Source organism: Anomaloglossus baeobatrachus, chromosome 7 (genome assembly GCF_048569485.1).
Source record: "Anomaloglossus baeobatrachus isolate aAnoBae1 chromosome 7, aAnoBae1.hap1, whole genome shotgun sequence".
Lineage (NCBI taxonomy): Eukaryota > Metazoa > Chordata > Amphibia > Anura > Aromobatidae > Anomaloglossus > Anomaloglossus baeobatrachus.
Window position 1 is genome coordinate 185142022 of NC_134359.1, and position 18611 is coordinate 185160632.

Below are 18611 nucleotides of genomic sequence, written 5' to 3' on the forward strand. Positions count from 1 at the left end.
TAATAATGTACTTCATCCTAGACACTTTCTTATAATAATATTACCCATCTTGGCCTGTTTTAGAATAATGTCCGCCATACTGACCCTTTCCAGTAATAATATGCCCCATCCTGTCCACTTTATTTAAAAATGTCCCCCATTCAAGAATCCTTTTTTGTGTAATCTCTTATATCCTAGGCCATTACTTAATAATGTCCTCCATCCTGGCATCTTTCTTTAATAATGTCCTTATCCTAACCACTTTTTGAATTAATGAAACCCATCCTGGGCCCTTATATTTAAAATTGTCCCCATCCATACTGTTTCCTAGTATAATGTCCTCCATCCTGGGCCCCTTCCTTTAAATATGCCCTCCATTCTGGGCACCTTCCTGGTATAATGTCCCTCATCCTGGGCCCTTTCCTGGTATTATGTCCCCCATCCTGGGCTCCTTCCTGTAATAATGTCCTCCATTCTGTGCACTTTCCAGTAATAATGTCCCCCATCATGGTCCCTTTATTTAATAATACCCACCATCCGGGCTCCTTCCTGGTTTAATGTCCTCCATCCTGGGCCCATTCCTGGTGTTATGACCCCATACATCCTCCATCCTTGGCCACTTCCTACAATAATGTCCTCCATTGTGTGCATCTTAGTATAACAATATCCCCCATTCTGGGTTTAATAATAATATTTAAATATTTAATAATGTCCTCCACCCTAGGCCTCATCCTATAATAATTTTTTTCCATCCTAGCCCCCTTTTAATTTTAAAATCCCTCATCCTGGTACCTTCATTTAATACTCCTTCCCCTCCTTCATAGTCACCGATCACCGGCATGGCACGATGCGTCTGTCACACTGCTCCCGCAGCTTCTCCTGCTTCTGAAAGTGCCGGCTGCTTATTAGGTCATCTCATATTCACTGCTTCCCTCGCCCACCAGTGCCTATGAGTGGTTGCAGTCAGATGAGCCCCCACGCTGAGTGACAGCTGTCTTACTGCAACCAATCACAGCCGCCGTTGGGTGGGTCTATATCGTGCAGTAAAATAAGTAATAAAAAATGATGCATGCGTTTTGGATGCATTTTTTTTTGTCAAACGCAGTGTTTACAGTTGTCAAAGTCTGCCAGAGGGTGCATTTTTTTTAACAAATCAAGAACGTAGCATACAGACATACACTAAGAGTTTGCCTACCACAGGCAGCGCAGTGTCAGTGTCATGCACCACCCATGGTGGGCAAGCCAACGTCAGCTGCTGACCTTTGAGTGGCGTGTATGAATTCTCACATCCAGCTGAAATAGGCGCTGACATCGGTGGTTGTGGTTGCACCCACTGCGACTGCTATCGTTACGCCCCTGGTTATTTTCCAAGAGCACTCTTATTTCCAAAAGTATTAGTTATTCTGTAAGCAACACACAAGTAGACGTGCATCTTGATACTGATATTCAGCAATTACATGAAATAAATTATTTTGTTTTTGTTTTTTTTTCTCCAGGAGTACATTAAGAAGGTGGAAGCTCAGGATATGATGTTTATGGAGCAGCAACTTGTAGAATCCAAAATTCGCCTCTTGTTCCTTGTGGATTATGTAACTTTGTCCCCTTCAGATATTCGTTTGAACAATAGTACCTTTCAGTGGCATGGCCGAATGGGAGAAGTTTTTGAGGAGCACAGGAAGATAATTAGGGACAAGACAGATCAGTATCAAGAAGGACTGAAGGTTAGCAACATATACATTTCTGTTATGAGCTTATTTTTGAGATTACACATTAGTGTTACACATTTATAACAGTGCGATATTAGAAATTTAGTTCATACAAAATATGCTTTGTAGCTTTCATTCTGTTGTGTACAAATTATGTGCAATACTTGTTTTAAAGTTGTGACCTTGCTTCTTTTTAATGAAACTTTGTCCAGCTGCGTTGTGAGAGGTTTATTGAAGAATTAGAGAGCTACGGCAAGCAAGTTAAAGAATTTGAAGCATATGGTGATATCCAGGAGGTGAACAGATACCTGAAGAAAGCACAATCTCTAAATTCAAAGTTGGAACAAGCCAATGAAAAGGTTAGTATTTATATTGACTGTGTACTATTGTATAATATTCAGTTATTTCACACCTAAAATGTTACAAAAGGACATGTTTCTACTTAATAAATGCACTGTAGATTTTACGCTAAATATTTGTTGGAGGATAATCCACAGCGTGTTACTGTAGTTGTATAGTGGATGGGATTTTGTCAGATCTCAACCATATGGTACATGAATAAATCAATCTACAGGCAGCTTAAAATGACCTAAAATGACAGTTTTGGACCCGCAACAGGTCAAATTAGGCTGGGGCCACACGAGCATTACTGTGAGTGCATCGCATGACACTCGGCTCCTGCTCTGCCGAGTGTCATACTTCTGTGATGCGATCCTGCGATTGCAGCACAGCTGTGGAGTAGAGGGAGGGACTAATGCTCCTATCTCCTCCAGTGTCAGCTGATGCGTATATCGCACTGCAGTCCACTGTAATGCGAGTGCAGTGTGATATTTCTCTCTCACCCATAGACTTGCATGGGTGCGAGAGAAAACAAATAGGATTCCACCCGCAGCACGCTGCAATTGTTTTCTCAGTCCGATTAGGGCTGAGAAAAAAATCGCTCATGGGAACGACCCCATAAAGTAACATTGGTACAAGTGGAATGTGATTTTTTTATCGCATTCCACTCGCTCCGTTTTACTCGTCGTGTGTCCTTAGCCTTCAGCCGCTGATGTACACTGTGGATTTCACCCAGTGCATCATTTGCAACATATTTTCAATGATATTAGCAACAAAATCTACACTACTTTGGTACATAATTTACATGTGGGAATTTTGCTGCAGAAATTTCGCGTTGCTGATGTCTGTCTTAAGCTGGGTTCACACAAGGTATTTTTACAAAGATTGTAGTGAGACAGATATAGCTCCAAAATCCATATTGTAAAACCACTAAACCCTGGTTCTAGCTAAATATCACACGGCCCGATGGATACTCGTGGTGGATGGAATACGATTCAGACAAGGGCATAATTGCCAAAATAAAGACTAAGATTCCTCATTCGGGCCCCATTCCCTATGATGGATTATGGTTCAGTCTTCAATACAATGGTGTTGGAAATTGTGGGAAAGACAATAACTGTTTCTATATACATACACATGACTTAACCAAGGACAATGAGACAGTATATCAGAAGGGTATTGAGGGCTGTACATCATCATTTATTAGACGGACTTTTAGGAGGGAGCGGGGTAGCTGTATCTCGGGTATGACGGGAAAACAAATGAACAATACGTGGTGTGCTCATAAAGTCATGAAGGGGCTTCTGAATCTGCTTTATTGTGTACAAAGTCAAACTCACTTTTGTATTTTCCCAGAGGGAGTGTTTTTGGTTTGTGGGAATCGTGCTCACAAGTGGGTGAGCCCTGACATGAGAGGGGTTTGCACACTTGCCAGACTAACACCAGCCACTTTCATAGTTCCTCATAGTAAAGTAGATGTAGCAGCTGTCCCAATTCATACCTTGTATAAACGAGCAGCAGATAATATACCCCGGCCAAATGGAAAGCCTCATATAGTAGAATTGGGAAAAGCATATAAGGTATTTAGTGCTATTTTCATACACCCTTTCTTAATACAAATGTGGGACATGCTAGTAGAGGCCACTGACTACCTGGATGATCAAATTTTTCGGGTTCTTGAGATTCTTAATGCTACCAATGCTATACAAAAACAAGTAATTGTAGTCACTAACCAGCATACTATAGTGCCAGACTTTGTGACAGTAAAAGACAGAGGAATGTGTCAAATAATCCTGCCTGTTGCCATTACATTGACCCTGCAGGCAACCTCCAGGTTAGAGCAGATATACAGAAAACAAGTGAACTTAGGGATAAATGGTTAAAAGAGCACGATGCCAACAAAGACTCCTGGTGGGGAAATACATTTTCTTTTATGAATCCAGCTAATTGGTTTAAGGCCTAGCAGGTTGGGTTTCTGGCATTATACAAACCTGTATGCAAATATTGTTATTCTGTCTATTGCTTTATATAGCTGTAAAAGCATTGATATATGCATTAGCTAAACTACTGAATAATGTATGTTTTAAGAGTTCCAGTATTGAACCCTCTGTAGTTTACTACGGACCCCAAATGGCCTCTGCTGATGGGGAGTAGGTGTCCACACTGAGGGTGGATGGGTGAAGTGGTAGGAAGACCCCTCATGGGTACTAGGCCCATGAGCCCAGCAGCTCCTGTTTGGACGCCTACTGACCCTGTAGTGAAGGTTATACCATTTACAAAAGGGGGAAATTGATATAGAAGGGTTAATAGTTTCTATATTTCTTGATTTTAAATACTTTATTGTTCCATTAGTATATATGGTGTAAGTTCATAGCCATTGTGTGGCCTTCGAGGCAGTGGAACAAGCTCAAGGATTATTGTTGTTTGCTAGATGTTCTTCTTATCTCATATGCATGACTCTACATTTTTGTTTTTCTTAAACTTAAAGGTCATATGATCAACTTGTAAATTTCTACTCAAAGCTTTTTTTGCAATATCACATTGATCTGTAAATGGTATAAATTATCTGTGCAATGGCTGAATAAACAGAAAACTGATCATGCTCACTTGAATGCAGGTCTTTTCTCCGAGCGCTCGATATTGACTAGGCAAAAAGGCCTACGTCAACAGGACCTCACTGGTGATCCCATAAGCTGACTTTTGTGACAAAACAGAACAGCTACAACACCTTCCAAGAGTATCTTCACATCTTTTTTCAGGCAGATTCCACCTGGAAATCACCTGGAAAAAAAGTTCTCAATAAACAGTCAAATGAAGATATGTACTGCAATGTCAGAACAAATTGCTGTTCATATTTTAAGTCTTTTGTAACTTATTTTAACAGCTTCATGCTTCGAAAGCCATGAAGTGGCTAAAAAAAAGTGACATGACCATTATTTGGCTGGATTCATACGATCGCATGAAAAAACGCTCCCATTCTCTTCCAGGAGAGTCGGACCAGTGGTATCCGTGTGGTAGTCCGTGCGTACTGCGAGTGCTATGCAAGTGCATGATTTTTTTTCTCACTTGTCATCCGTGTGCTGTCAGTGTGCTGTTAGTGTCCGCTACGTGTGCAATCATTTTTTTTCTCAGCAGATGTTAATTATTTACAGTCATTTACAGGACCATTTACAGTGTTCTGTGCTTCATGATAGTAATGTATCCATGAAAACAGATGCCACTAGGATGGTCCGTGTGGTGTCCGTTTTTTCCTCGCACCTACTGACTTGTATTGGCGAGTCTCGCACGATTTCGGCATCAAAGCGCAGCATGTTGCAACTTTTTGCTGATCCAGAATCTGGATGGGAAAAAAACTGACCCTCTGCTCTCCCTCATTGAATAACATTGGTCCAAGTGCAGTGAGAGATTTACTCACATTGCACTCACACAAGTCATACGCTCTTGTAAGCGTACCCTAAGGCTATGTGCGCACAATGCGGATTTAACGCGGAATTTGCCTTGGATTTCCGCGGATTTGCTGCAGAAAATGTGTCTAACATTGCTGCTGTCATTCCCCAGCATTTCCTATGGGTTTTAAAAAATGCTGTGCGCACACTGCATTTTTTTATACCTGCGGATTTACCCGCAGATTTTCCGCTGCTGAATTAATGAGCATGTCACTTCTTTTCCGCAGGGGCCTGCGGTTTTTCCATACATAATGGTAAACCAAACCAAACTACGGAAAATCCACTGTAAATCTGCAGCAAAATCCGCGGCAAAAACGCACTCGGATTTCATTGCAGTTTTGGTGCGTTTTTTTACCATAGGTGCAGGATTCTTTCAGAGGGTCCGGATTTTTCTTAAGAGATAGTCACTTTCTAGTGCGCACATGGCCTAAAAGTGACTTTGGGATAAAAGTCTTTATCGGCAAAGCTGCTGCAAAAACAACGGCACCTCTGGTGTTTTACTGAAGCATCTCATGTGTGTAAGATACCTTGTTCACATACCTAAATACTACTGGATCAAGTTTTCTTTTGATTTCAATGGAAAATTTGCAACAAGCAACATCTCTTCATGAAATACCTCAAAAAATGTCTACATTTTTAAGCTCAATCAATAGATCTAGAAAAAACTACCTTTACGCAACAAAAAGTGAAAAAAAAAAACCCCAACAAAACTCTAAATATTTTTTCGTCAGTTTGGCTTCAATTCATTAATACGATTAGAGTTTAGCTCTAACACTGCTGCAGGGCAGCTGTAGGAAGCACCAAATTAAGCAGATTGGTGCCTCTTAGGCCCTTTTCACACGTCTGTGATTCTGGTACGTTTGTGCTTTTTTTTATACGTACCAGAATCACTGACATACGAAGACCCATTATAATCAATGGGTCTGCTCACACATCAGTGATTTTTCACTAAACGTGTCTCTGTGTAGCGTACACCCTTGGCCGTGATTCTGCACGGAGACATGTCAGTTTTTGTCTGGCATCACTGATGACCCACGGACCACACTATGGTGTGATCCGTGTGTGATCAGTGAAAGACGTACCAGAAAATCGCGGACATATTAAAAATGTTCAACTTACCTTGCCTGCGATTCGCTCTGGAGCCTCTGCTTTCGGCAGCTCCTGCCTGGCTCATGAATATTCATGGTAGCAGGAACTGCCGACCAGGAAGTAGCTGCTGGGAGCGGTGGGCGGACCGAGGAGATCAGCACCATGGACAGCAGTAGTGAAGGCAGGTGAGTAATGTCCATATGCAATCACGGATTGCACATGGACAACCCACGTGTGCCGTGAATCACGGAACACGGAGGGACATGTGCGTGTTTTACACGTCAGTGAAGAACGTCAGTGTTTTTCACTGACGTGTGAAACAGGCCTTAAGGCCACTTTACATGCAGAGATAAATCTTTGGCAGAACTGTGGTTGCAGTGAAATCATGGACATAATGTTCCATTTTTACACAGCCACAAACCTGGCACTGATTGTCCACAATTTCACTGCTGCCACAGATCTGCCACAGATCTGCCACAGATCTGCCACAGATTTATCTCTGTGTGTAAAGTGGCCTTTAGTGGTCTCTTGGAGGGTCTTTATCTTTGGTGCCTTTATTTTGACGTAATGTTTTATTGTTTTTTGCTTACACAATTATACTTAATAGAAATGATTAGTCTCTGAAATTACATTTATTTTATGTTGGTTGTTTATAATGAACCTGATTTCCCTGTAGATCTATATGCATATGCCATCCAATGAGAAATTATATTATAATTTGTTGTTTATTGCCGCTGTGTACCTTTTATAATTATAGTGTGCTGTCAGCCTGGTTTTTTTTTCCTTGAGCTTTTACAATAAGAACAAACATCACTCCATACAGTAGAAAAATATTTCACTATTTATATGCAAATACAATACAGACAATAACTAAATAGAATAGACACAAATCCAGATAAACATGGAATGTGCACACACTGATATGGGCAAGGACCACATATGATGAAACAGCATGGACAATATCCAACACTACATACAGTTGAAATCATAAATTTATATACACTGTCTGAAAAGACAAATCTGCATGTTTTTCTCACTATCTGACATGAAATCAGAATAAACATTTCCCATTTTAGGTCAATTAGGAATCATGATTCATGTTTGCCAAATGCCAGAATAATGAGAGAGAATGTTTTAGGGCATTTTTCTTACTTTCTGCAAAGTCAAAAGTTTACATACAATTCAATAGTATTTGGTACCATTGTCCTTAACCCCTTCAGCCCCACGGCGTTTTCCATTTTTCCGTCTTTTTTTTGCTCCCCTTCTTCCGAGAGCCGTAACTTTTTTATTGTTCTGTCAATCTTACCATATGAGGGCTTGTTTTTTGCGGGACGAGTTGTACTTTTAAATGAAACCATAAGTTGTACCATATAATGTACTGGAAAACAGCAAAAAAAATTCCAAGTGTGGAAAAACTGCAAAAAAAGTGTGATCGCACAATAGTTTTTGGGATATTTTATTCACCATATTCACTACATGGTAAAACTGATGTGTTGCTGTGATGCCTCAGGTCGGTGCGAGTTTGTAGACACCAAACATATAGGTTTACTTGTATCTAAGGGGCTACAAAAAATTCACAAGTCTGTCCAATAAAAGTGGCGCACATTTTGCGCCATTTTACGAAACCCGTAGCGTTCTCATTTTTTTTGGGATCTATGGCTCAGTGACGGCTTATTTTTTGCATCTCAAGCTGACATTTCTAATGGTACCATTTTTGCAGATGCTACGTTTTTATCGCATGTTATTGCATTTTGCGCAAAACTTGTGGCGACCAAAAAACGCTACGCCGTTTACTGATCAGATTAATTGATTTTACATTTACATTTTTGATAGATCAGGAAATTCTGAACGTGGCGATCCCAAATATATATATATTTTTTTTATTTTTTTTTAACCCTTTAGTTTTCAATGGGGTGAAAGGGGGGTGATTTGAACTTTTAGTTTTTTTATTTTTTATTTTTTAAAACTTTTTATTTTTACTTTGTTTTTTTTATTTTACTAGTCCCCCTAGGGGAGTATATGGATCATCAATCTGATCTCTCTTCCATATCTGTAGATCTCAGCTACAGAGCTGAGAACTGCAGATACGCTGCTTTGCTCTCAATGCTGGCACTGAGAGAAAGTGACTCATGTTAGCTACAGGTGTCATCACATGACCCTGTGCTACTATGGCAACCACCAGAAGTCACGTGATCACGCACGTGACTTCTGGTGGGGGTGGCGGTAAGTAAAAGTAATGGCCGCGCGCCTGTATACATCTCACTGCCAGATTTTGGCAGTCAGATGTAAGGGGTTAAAAGTTGCGGGTGGAAGCGATTCCACTCGTAACTTGCAGGCACACATGTCAGCTGTTGAAATATATCCGTCATGGGTCGTGAAGGGGTTAAACTGTATGAGGTGGGTCAAACGTTTTCAATATCCTTCCACAAGCTTCTCACAATAGGTAGCAGGAATTTGGGCCCATTCCTCTTGATATAATTGGTGTAACTGAGCCATGTTTGTAGGTCACCTTGCTCTCACCTGACTTTAGCTTTGTGCATTAATTTTCAATAGAATTGAGATCAAGGATTTCTGATGGACACTCCAAAACACTGACTTTGTTATTCTTAAGCCACTTAGTAACCAGTGTGGCAGTATGCTTCGGGGTCATTAATCATTATCCATTTGGAAGACCCATTTCCACCCAAGGTTTAAGTTTCTGGCTGATGTCTTGAGATGTTACTTCAGTATTCCACATAATTTTCTTTCTTCATGCCATCTATTTTGTGAAGTGCACCAGTCCCTCCTGCAGCAAAACAACCCCACAACATGATGCTGCCACCACTGTGTTTCATAGTTGGGATGATGTTCTTAGGTTTCAAAGCTTCTCCATTTTTCCTCCAAACGTAATGATGGTCATTATGGCCAAACAGTTCAATTTTAGTTTTGGCAGACCCCAGGACATGTCTCCAAAAATTAAGGTCTTTGTTAATGTGTGCATTTGTAAACATTAATCTGGCTTGTTTATGTTTCTTTTGGAGTCATGGCTTCTTCCTGGCAGAGTGGCCTTTCAGCCCATGTTGAAACAGTATTCGTTTCACTGCAGATAATAACACAATGTTACCAGCTTCCGTCAGCATTTTCATAAGGTCTTTTGCTTTTGTTCTCTGGTTGATATGCACATGTCTGACCAAAGCATATTCATCTTTGGTACACACAACCCATCTCCTTCCTGAGCGGCATGATGGCTGGACATTCCCATCTTGTTTGTACTTCCATATAATTGTTTGTACAGATGAACAAGGCACGCTCAAGTATCTAAAAATTGTACCAAGGGATGAACCAGACTTGTGCAAGTCAACGATTCTCTTCCTGAGATATTGGCTAATTTCTTTTGGTTTCCCCATGCTGCTACACAAAGAAGCAGTATGTTTCAGGTGTGCATTAAAATACAACCACTGATGTGTCTCTAAAAACATGACATCATCATATGGGCTGTCACATACTATTTAAAGGCACAGTACTCAGTGTATATAAACTTTTGACTTTGCAGAAAGTAATACAAATGCCTTAAAACATTCTCTCTCCCTCATTATTCTGGCATTTGGCAAAAAAAAATAATTTTAGTAATCCTAATTAACCTAAAAGGGGAAAGGTTTATTCTGATTTCATATCAAATAGTGAGAAAAACATATGTGTCTTTTAGATAAAGTATGTAAACTTCTGGTTTCAACTGTATGTATTATCTAGAGGTCTAAAAGAACACAGACTGTAGTGACTTCAATCATGTAAAAAAAAGATCGGCAGTGGAATAAGAATACAAGGAAGATCTTATCAAATGGGTAAACAAGCTTAAGGCTATGTGTGCACTTAGCTTTTTTTTCCTGGGTTTCCGTAGCGTTTTGAGCTGCAGCGTTTTCATGCCAAATTGCATGCTTTTTGATTTCCAGGAAATCTATGGAAAATAGGGCTTTCTTGTGCGCACAATGCTCTTAAAAACGCAGCGTTTTAGGTGCGTAAAATTTATCAAAATCTCTGCGTTTGAAGAAGCAGCATGTCAATTGTTTTTGCCATTTTGGCTGCGTTCTACACCCATTGAAATCAATGAGTTGTAGAAAAACACTGCCAGAATGTGAAGCAGTGTGTTTGCACTGCATTATTGTTGCGATCCGCATTTTTTTTAACATAACAAAGGCAGGTCTTTCTGTCTCTCTCTCTCTGTCGGTTGGTCTGTCAGCCAGTCTCTCTCTGTCTCTATGTCTCTCTCTGTCCATGTCGGTCTCTCCCTCCCACCCCCTCTCTCATACTCACTGATCTACAATCAGCAGCGCTGCACTGCACAGCGTTCACACTGTGGTGGCTTCTCTTTTAAAAATGCCGGCCGCTCATTAATCCATCACGTATTCCCTGCCCACCGGCGCCTATGATTGGTTGCAGTCAGACACGCCCCCATGCTGAGTGACAGCTGTCTCACTGCAACCAATCACAGCCGCCGGTGGGCGTGTCTATATCGAAAAGTTAAAAAAATAAATAAATAATTGGAAAAAAAATGACGTATGGTCCCCCCAATTTGGATACCAGCCAGGGTAAAGCCACATGGCTGAAGGCTGGGATTTTATGGATGGGGAGCTCCACATTATGGGGAGCCCCCCAGCCTAACAATATCAGCCAGCAGCTGCCCGGATATTGCCGCATCCATTAGATGCGACAGTCCCGGGACTCTACCCGGCTCATCCCGAATTGCCCTGGTGCGGTGGCAAACGGGGTAATAAGGAGTTAATGGCAGCAGCCCATAGCTGCCACTAAGTCCTAGGTTAATCATGGCAGGCGTCTCCCTGAGATACCTTCCATGATTAACCTGTAAGTTAAAGAAAATAAACACACATCCAAAAAATCCTTTATTTGTAATAAAAGACAAAAAAAACCCTCTTTCACCACTTTATTAATCCCTCAAAAACACCTCCAGGTCCGACGTAATCAATGCAAGGTTCCACAACGCTTCCAGCTCTGCTACATCGTAAGCTGACAGGAGCGGCAGTAGAACACCGCCGCTCCTGTGAGCTCCATGCAGCAACTGTGCTGTCACTGAAGTTACTCGCGGCCACCACTCTCAGGTGGAGGACTGCAGCTGTGGCCGCGAGTGACGGCACAGCTGATCGCGCGACTCACTGCAGTCACTCAGGGGATTTGCGATCACTGGTGAGTCCTTCACGTGTGACCGCAAATCAAGCCGCGGCACACGCACAGAGCCGCGCGATCACAATGAAGTCGGGTGTAGTTCATCCGAGTTCATTCTGATCGCACTACTCTATCTCGCAGCCAGCCATGCTCTTTTTGACAGTGCGGTCCCACTTGGCTCTGCTGCAAGTCTATGGGGATGCTGCAGAGCTGAGTGGGACCGTACTGTGAAAAATGTGCGTTCAGGATGCTTTTCCCACTCTGACTATGGCAGAGAAAGCATCCAGAACGCATGAATTCTCCAGGAATGTGCGCATGTTGCGTTCTGCCGAATGCGTCTCAGAACGCAGCTCCGTTCTGAGATGCACAGGCAGTGACTAACACGCTGCAGAATTGAACGCAATGTGCGCACATAGCCTAAAAGTATCGTGCTTACCCATCCCAAATTTTCTAGGAATCAATGACTCAGTGGATAAATTTATTAGGATCTGGACACCCTGGACCCTGGCTCTTGATTCCCTACCATTTCAGAACCTTATTGGTAACGCATGACGCGTGTTACGTTAGTCCAATGTAGCGGCCCGTGTACTGGGGAAGTAACCTCTACCATGCCTTCCCTCCCTCTCTTTCTGTTGCTCTTCTCTCCCCCTTTTCCTTCTCTTCTTTTCCTTATCTTTCCTCCTTGCTACTTTCCTTTCTCTCTGGCTCTTGTTAAATCTTCACATTTTTTCCTTTTCTTTTTTGTTTTCGGCAGTAGCCTCGCTTTGTTTGAGGTGTAGTTCTCCTTTGGGAGGAGATTGTCTTTATTATAAAAGGTGGTTGGTTACATATCATATGCGTGCCTTATGATAGTTAGTAAGAGAAGGGGTGTTAGTTAGGATGTGGCTTATACTCTTCTCTGTAAGTTGACATGAAGTAATCACGTATTTGAATCTTCTTTTTTTCCTTCCTGTAAATTCTCTTGTTTACTTTAATAAAGAAAGATTAAACACAAATTTTCTAGGAATAACTTTGTATATTATAGCAATCAACAATTTACTTGGAGGGAGTCTACAAACAGTGCTAGTATTGTGTTTGGGCACATTTTACAGAAAGTATCTTTCTCAGAATTTCAAGGTTTTTTTAAGAGTTTCATATAGATATTTTTATAATAGACAAATTAAGATAGTGAGTTTGATGCCTATGTATTAGGGTGTTCTATTTTTCCGAAGTTAAGATTTTCATATGACTTTGCTTGAATCCTTGGTCCAACTCATCTAAAGGATCAATGTAAAAAATTTTAGCGAAATCGATTAATATTTAGGGGTTGCACACTTTGATCACTTTTATCTGAATGGTTGGTAAAGGCCATATATGTACTCAATATTGTGTTATTCACTAAACAATTGCATATTTCTAATACCGAGTTGAAAGGAATAAAAAAAGCAGCACACTTTGTCTATCTAATTAATATATGTCCGCTTTTGGCAAGAGGCAGTTGTAAGTCGATGGGCTCCAAAGAATGATTTGGATATACTACAGCTTTTTCAATATTGTCCACATATAGATGTCAGAGAAAGTGCCCTCACAGTGGCTAAGAGACACCTTTGGTATCTGTCAGAAACTAATATAGGATTGGCATTTTTAGATGAACATATCGGTCAGTCTGAGAAGGATAAGATGTTTGAAAATTTAAGAATGAAACCTGCAAAGGAAAATGAACTGAAACGGTTGAAAGGTAAAAACCTAGTTTTTGAAGGAAAAGACATCAGCGATTTTGTTACAAGTAAAACAAAGACATTTTTTGAATTGTTTGGGATCCATGACGTAGAAGAATTTTGCAGTGATACGCTAAGAAGCTCCGTCAATGCTCTTAAGGTGGTGAATGACACCGCGGAAAGGGGCATTGCTCTGATAAAGAAGTTTAATAATTCAATCAGAGATGAACAACAGAAACAGTTCTTGTTAAGAGTTGTCGAGTATCATAGAAAAGCAGTCACCAAGCGAACAAAAGGAGTTGCATCTTTCACAGCACATTAGTGTAAATCATTTAATACGTATGATACTGCCGTTCAATGTTACTGTTTCTTGTCACTATTATTCTAAGTTTTTAATTATTTGAATTTCTAATAAAAAATACGTAACATTGAAAATCTGTTTTTTGCGTACTTTTATTAAACTGATAAAAGTGTGCAACCTCTAAATATTGTTCGATCGTCTTAAAATTTGGCATATATACTTTTTACATTAGCGAGACTTGGGGCGTAAGCAAAGTCTGCAAAAATGTGACATTTTAATTGTTACCATACAAAATTAAACACCCTACTATGTATGAATATATTTATTAAAAGGTTTTAAAAAATTCTTTGGTAGAAATGTTGAGCCCCAATGGCTGAGCTATCAATTCATATGTATACCCCTTTACGGCAATGTATATCTTTCTGAGCAGTTTTGCATTTGTTGCAACCTTTTGCCATTTTTAATATGGTTTTCCTGCAAAATCATGTGGCTCTCATCTTGGAACATGTTTGGAGATAAGAGAAAAGGTAAGGTAGGACACATCTGTATTACATGTGGAGCAGGGACTCCCATGTGGTGGCCCAGGGGTCACATGTGATTCTTATGTGACTAATGTGTCCAATGCTAATGTAACTGTCCTTCCCATGATAATGATAAGTCATGAGCGCTCCTGAATGCTGATTGCTCTGCCCATCAAAAGAAATGAAAGCGTTACTCTGTTTTTCTCACTGCTATGGTGGTATAGTGTTATCTTTCACATCTATTAAATTATTCAACCCTGTTAAGCTAGAAAGTTACATTTCTACAATGTATTTTGTCATTAAAAGTGTGATTTTACTGTGGTATTTGAAATTTCAGGTCGACCAGCTTAACTTGGAGGAAGAAGCATTCGGTTGGGCAGCATCACAATATCCACAAAGGAAAAAGATTCAAGACTCTCTTAATCCATATCTGAAGCTCTATGAGACTGTAGTGGAGTTTAACACAAAGTATAAAAATTGGATGGAAGGACCTTATACTACAGTAAACCCTGATCTTGTAGAGCAAGATGTGGGAAATTACTGGAGATTACTGTACAAACTGGAGAGAACATTTACTAGCTCTCCTAATGCTCATTCTCTAACACTGAACATCAAGCAGAAAGTGGAAGAGTTCAAACTAATCATCCCCCTTATCCAGGTGGTCTGTAACCTAGGATTACGCGACAGACACTGGGAAGCTATTTCTGCCGTGGTTGGTTATCACATTAAACCCCAGGAGGACACTAGTGTTAATACGTTTTTGGACATGAAACTTCAGCCATATTTGGACAAATTTGAAGGCATTAGTGAGTGTGCAAGTAAGGAATACTCACTGGAAAAAGCAATGGAGAAAATGATTTCTGAGTGGGACCCAATGGAGTTCACTTTACTTTCATATCGTGAAACTGGGACCTACATTTTATCAGCTGTGGATGATATCCAAATGCTGCTAGATGATCACATTGTGAAAACACAAACCATGAGAGGCTCTCCATTTATTAAGGCGTTTGAAAATGAGATAAGGTAATGGATAGTGATAAGTCTCAGTTGATGTCATCTTGTATTGTAAATTTTCATTTGGAATTTAAAGAAATAAAATTTGTAAGGGACGATACCTCTAGCTGCCACATATAGATAGGTAGGCTTGGACTGGTCCACAGGCGAACAGGTGAATCCCTCCAGGGGCCCTGTGCAGTGGTAAGCCATTTGCCCCTCAACACGAGTAGTAGTTGCCCCAATACATTTGAATTTTTATTTACAGACAAATGTAGCATCTCATCATTCATTTAACAAACCACCCAGTTAATTACCATATAAAAAAAACTATGTAAATTTGTGAATGAGGGGTATTTGCATGTAGGTGAACAGTGGGCCCTAGAGGCAATGTTACTGGTGGACCTTTTACACCCCCGTTGGATGCTGTAGACAGGTATCTCTGTGTCATCCCTAAACGCACCTTTAAATATTAATCTGTTTTACCTATTATTCTATTATTATTATTACATATTAAAACAGCCCAAAACAGCTCAATATCACTGTAAGAAATCAGAGGCATGTGATGCTACATGAAGGTCCTATAGAATATTACTAGTGCCATAAATCTGCTCATTTTTCCATGCCGGTGTACATGAGCCCTACAATTCTATATCCTACTTCATACCATTAACTTTGCAGCTAAAAACTTGTATATTCTTTACAGAGAATGGGAAGGAAAGCTATTGCTTTTACAAGAGATCCTAGACGAGTGGCTGAAAGTTCAGGCTACATGGTTGTACTTGGAGCCCATATTCAGTTCTCCAGATATAATGGCCCAGATGCCAGAAGAAGGAAGGCGGTTCTCATCTGTAGATAAGACATGGAGAGACCTGATGAAACTTGTCTTGTTGGTAAGTGGATGAAGTTATAATTTCTTATTAGAACAATATAAAGATGATATAAAAAGTTCTCTTACTTCCAGTTAAAATACCAGGTATGTGTCATGTAAAACATATACCAAAAAAAATAATTTCAAAACTTTTTCCACCTTTAATATGTACAATTTCGTTGAAAAATAAATTTAAATATTTTCAGGTAGAAGAATTAAAAGAAAGAACTAAAATAATGTGGTTGCATAAATATGCACTCGCTTAAATTAATACGTTGTTGAAGTTCCATTTTAATTTAAGTCACTATTCATTCAGTGTTTTTGGGCAGGAGTCTATTACCATGGCACGACAAAACTTGAACAGCACACATCCTACAAAGAACCGTGGTGCTCGTAGATAATGAACATAAAAATAAGGAAAGGTCCCGACACTCACTTGATGCTGATATCAATTTTTTTAATCCAACTTGTGTCTGGACATTTCAACCCCATACGGGCTTTCCACAGCAGTCATTGGATTAAAACAATGTATATCAGCATCAAGTCAGTGCCAGGATCTTTCCTTATTATTATTACCATGGCACATATAGAAATGACAGTCTTTGCCCACTCTTCCTTGATGAAGCTCCAAATTTGTCGGATTACAAGGGCATTTTCTGTGTACAGTGCCCTCTTCAGGTCAACCCACATATTTTCAATTAGAATCAGGACTGGGCCATTCCAAAACTTCGATCTTCTTGTGAAGCCATTCTTTTGTTGATTTGGAGATATTCTAAAGCCGGCGTTACACGCTACGATTTATCTGATGATATGTCGGCGGGGTCACGGTTTCCGTGACGCACATCCGGCATCGTTAGCGTCGTCGTTGCGTGTGACACCTACATGCGACTCCGAATGATCGCAAATAGGTTGAAAATCGCTGATTGCTAACACGTCATTCATTTTCAAAATATTGTTTGTCGTTTGAATCGCAGCAGACATATTGGTACGTTTGACACCCTGCAAACGACGAACAATATCCACACGACCGCCTTGGTCAAACAATATATCGCTGAACGATTTTGCTTCACTTGTGCAATCGTTACGTGTGACCGCTATTAAATGACCTATGTGCGATCTCGGCAAATCGTAACTGCGATCTGGGTGTGTCACGTCGCTCATGAGATCGTTAGATAAATCGTAGCGTGTAAAGGGGCCTTTAGGGTCACTGTCCTGCTGAAAGATGAAATTCCTTTTCATTTTTTGTGAAAAATATAGATTCACAAAAAAAATGACAAAGTCATACGGAAACAAAGGTAGGATAAAAACAATAATCTTTATTCAAAACAAGTAAAATCACGTGATGAAAGGGAAAGAGCACAACACACAATTGTAATGAGCAGTGCCCACAAGAATTTATCCACGTAATATATGAAATATAGGGTTAACATAATATGGCAGATGTAGAGCGAAATAGGATTTAGGGGGAGTATCAATCACAAAAGTATGCAGAAAAATTCTTTTGAACAATAAAATAAGTCAACAACAGCATATAATGTAATTTGTTATTGCAGCAATATGTATCACCATTGTAAAAAAATAGTCAGTATAGGAAGAATGCTTATCTACTGCAGTGTAAGGTAATGAGTTCTACCAGAACTAATATAGATACAATATTGGCCATAGACATAAACCAATTTCAAATATTTCGTTATACCATTATATTGCATCACATGTAGTATTGTGCTCTTTACCACCATCATGTGGATATTTTTCAGCATTGCATGGTATATATTTTCCATTTCCAACCCAATTGTGGATATTTGCATATTCTTCAGAATGAGTGCTTGTCAGCACACGGGCATGGGCGATGCCCAGCCGGCCCTCTGCTCTCTATGTCTTTTCATGGCTCACTGTGTTGCAAACCCCTGGTTTCAGCCATGAAAAGACATTGAGAGCGGAGGGCCGGCTGGGCAACGCCCGTCCATGTGTGCAGACAAGCACTCATTCTGAAGAATATGCCATAGTGTATCTATCTTTCTATGTTGAGGTTCCATATTGGAGAAGGCCACATGATGGCAGCAAATATCCATAATTAGGTTGGAATTGGAAAATATATACCATGCAATGCTGAAAAATATCCACAAGATGGTGGTAAAGAGCACAATACTACAAGTGATGCAATATATATATATATATATATATATATATATATATATATAACAAAATATTTGAAATAAAATTAAAGGCTTGTTTGGGCTTTTTCTATAATTTGTTTGTGTGTCTAGGACAGTCATGGCGAATCTTTTACAGGCCGAGTGCCCAAACTGTAGCCCTAAACCCAATTTTTTTCCCGAAGTGCCAACCAATCCTATTATGTAAATAATTGATTTTAATCTTTCCTTTGCAGTTTTCTCTTCAGCAGGTGGCATCACACTCATGCATGCTTACCACACATTGAAGCTGAGCCCCTGCCCTTTCCGGACACAGCAGTTGGTTGATCTTTCTGGAAAAAATTGCAGCATATTAGACA

General features: G+C 40.0%; 1 protein-coding gene across 1 annotated transcript in view; it reads left to right on the forward strand.

The window, feature by feature from the left end:
* DNAH7 (dynein axonemal heavy chain 7) overlaps positions 1-18611 on the forward strand; it is an 880767-nt gene that overhangs the window by 160893 nt on the left and 701263 nt on the right. Inside the window, exons 15-18 of the mRNA XM_075317837.1 lie at positions 1476-1700; positions 1898-2044; positions 14573-15258; positions 15935-16121. Of these exons, the coding sequence (XP_075173952.1) occupies positions 1476-1700; positions 1898-2044; positions 14573-15258; positions 15935-16121 (1245 nt within the window). The remainder of the gene's footprint in view (positions 1-1475; positions 1701-1897; positions 2045-14572; positions 15259-15934; positions 16122-18611) is intronic.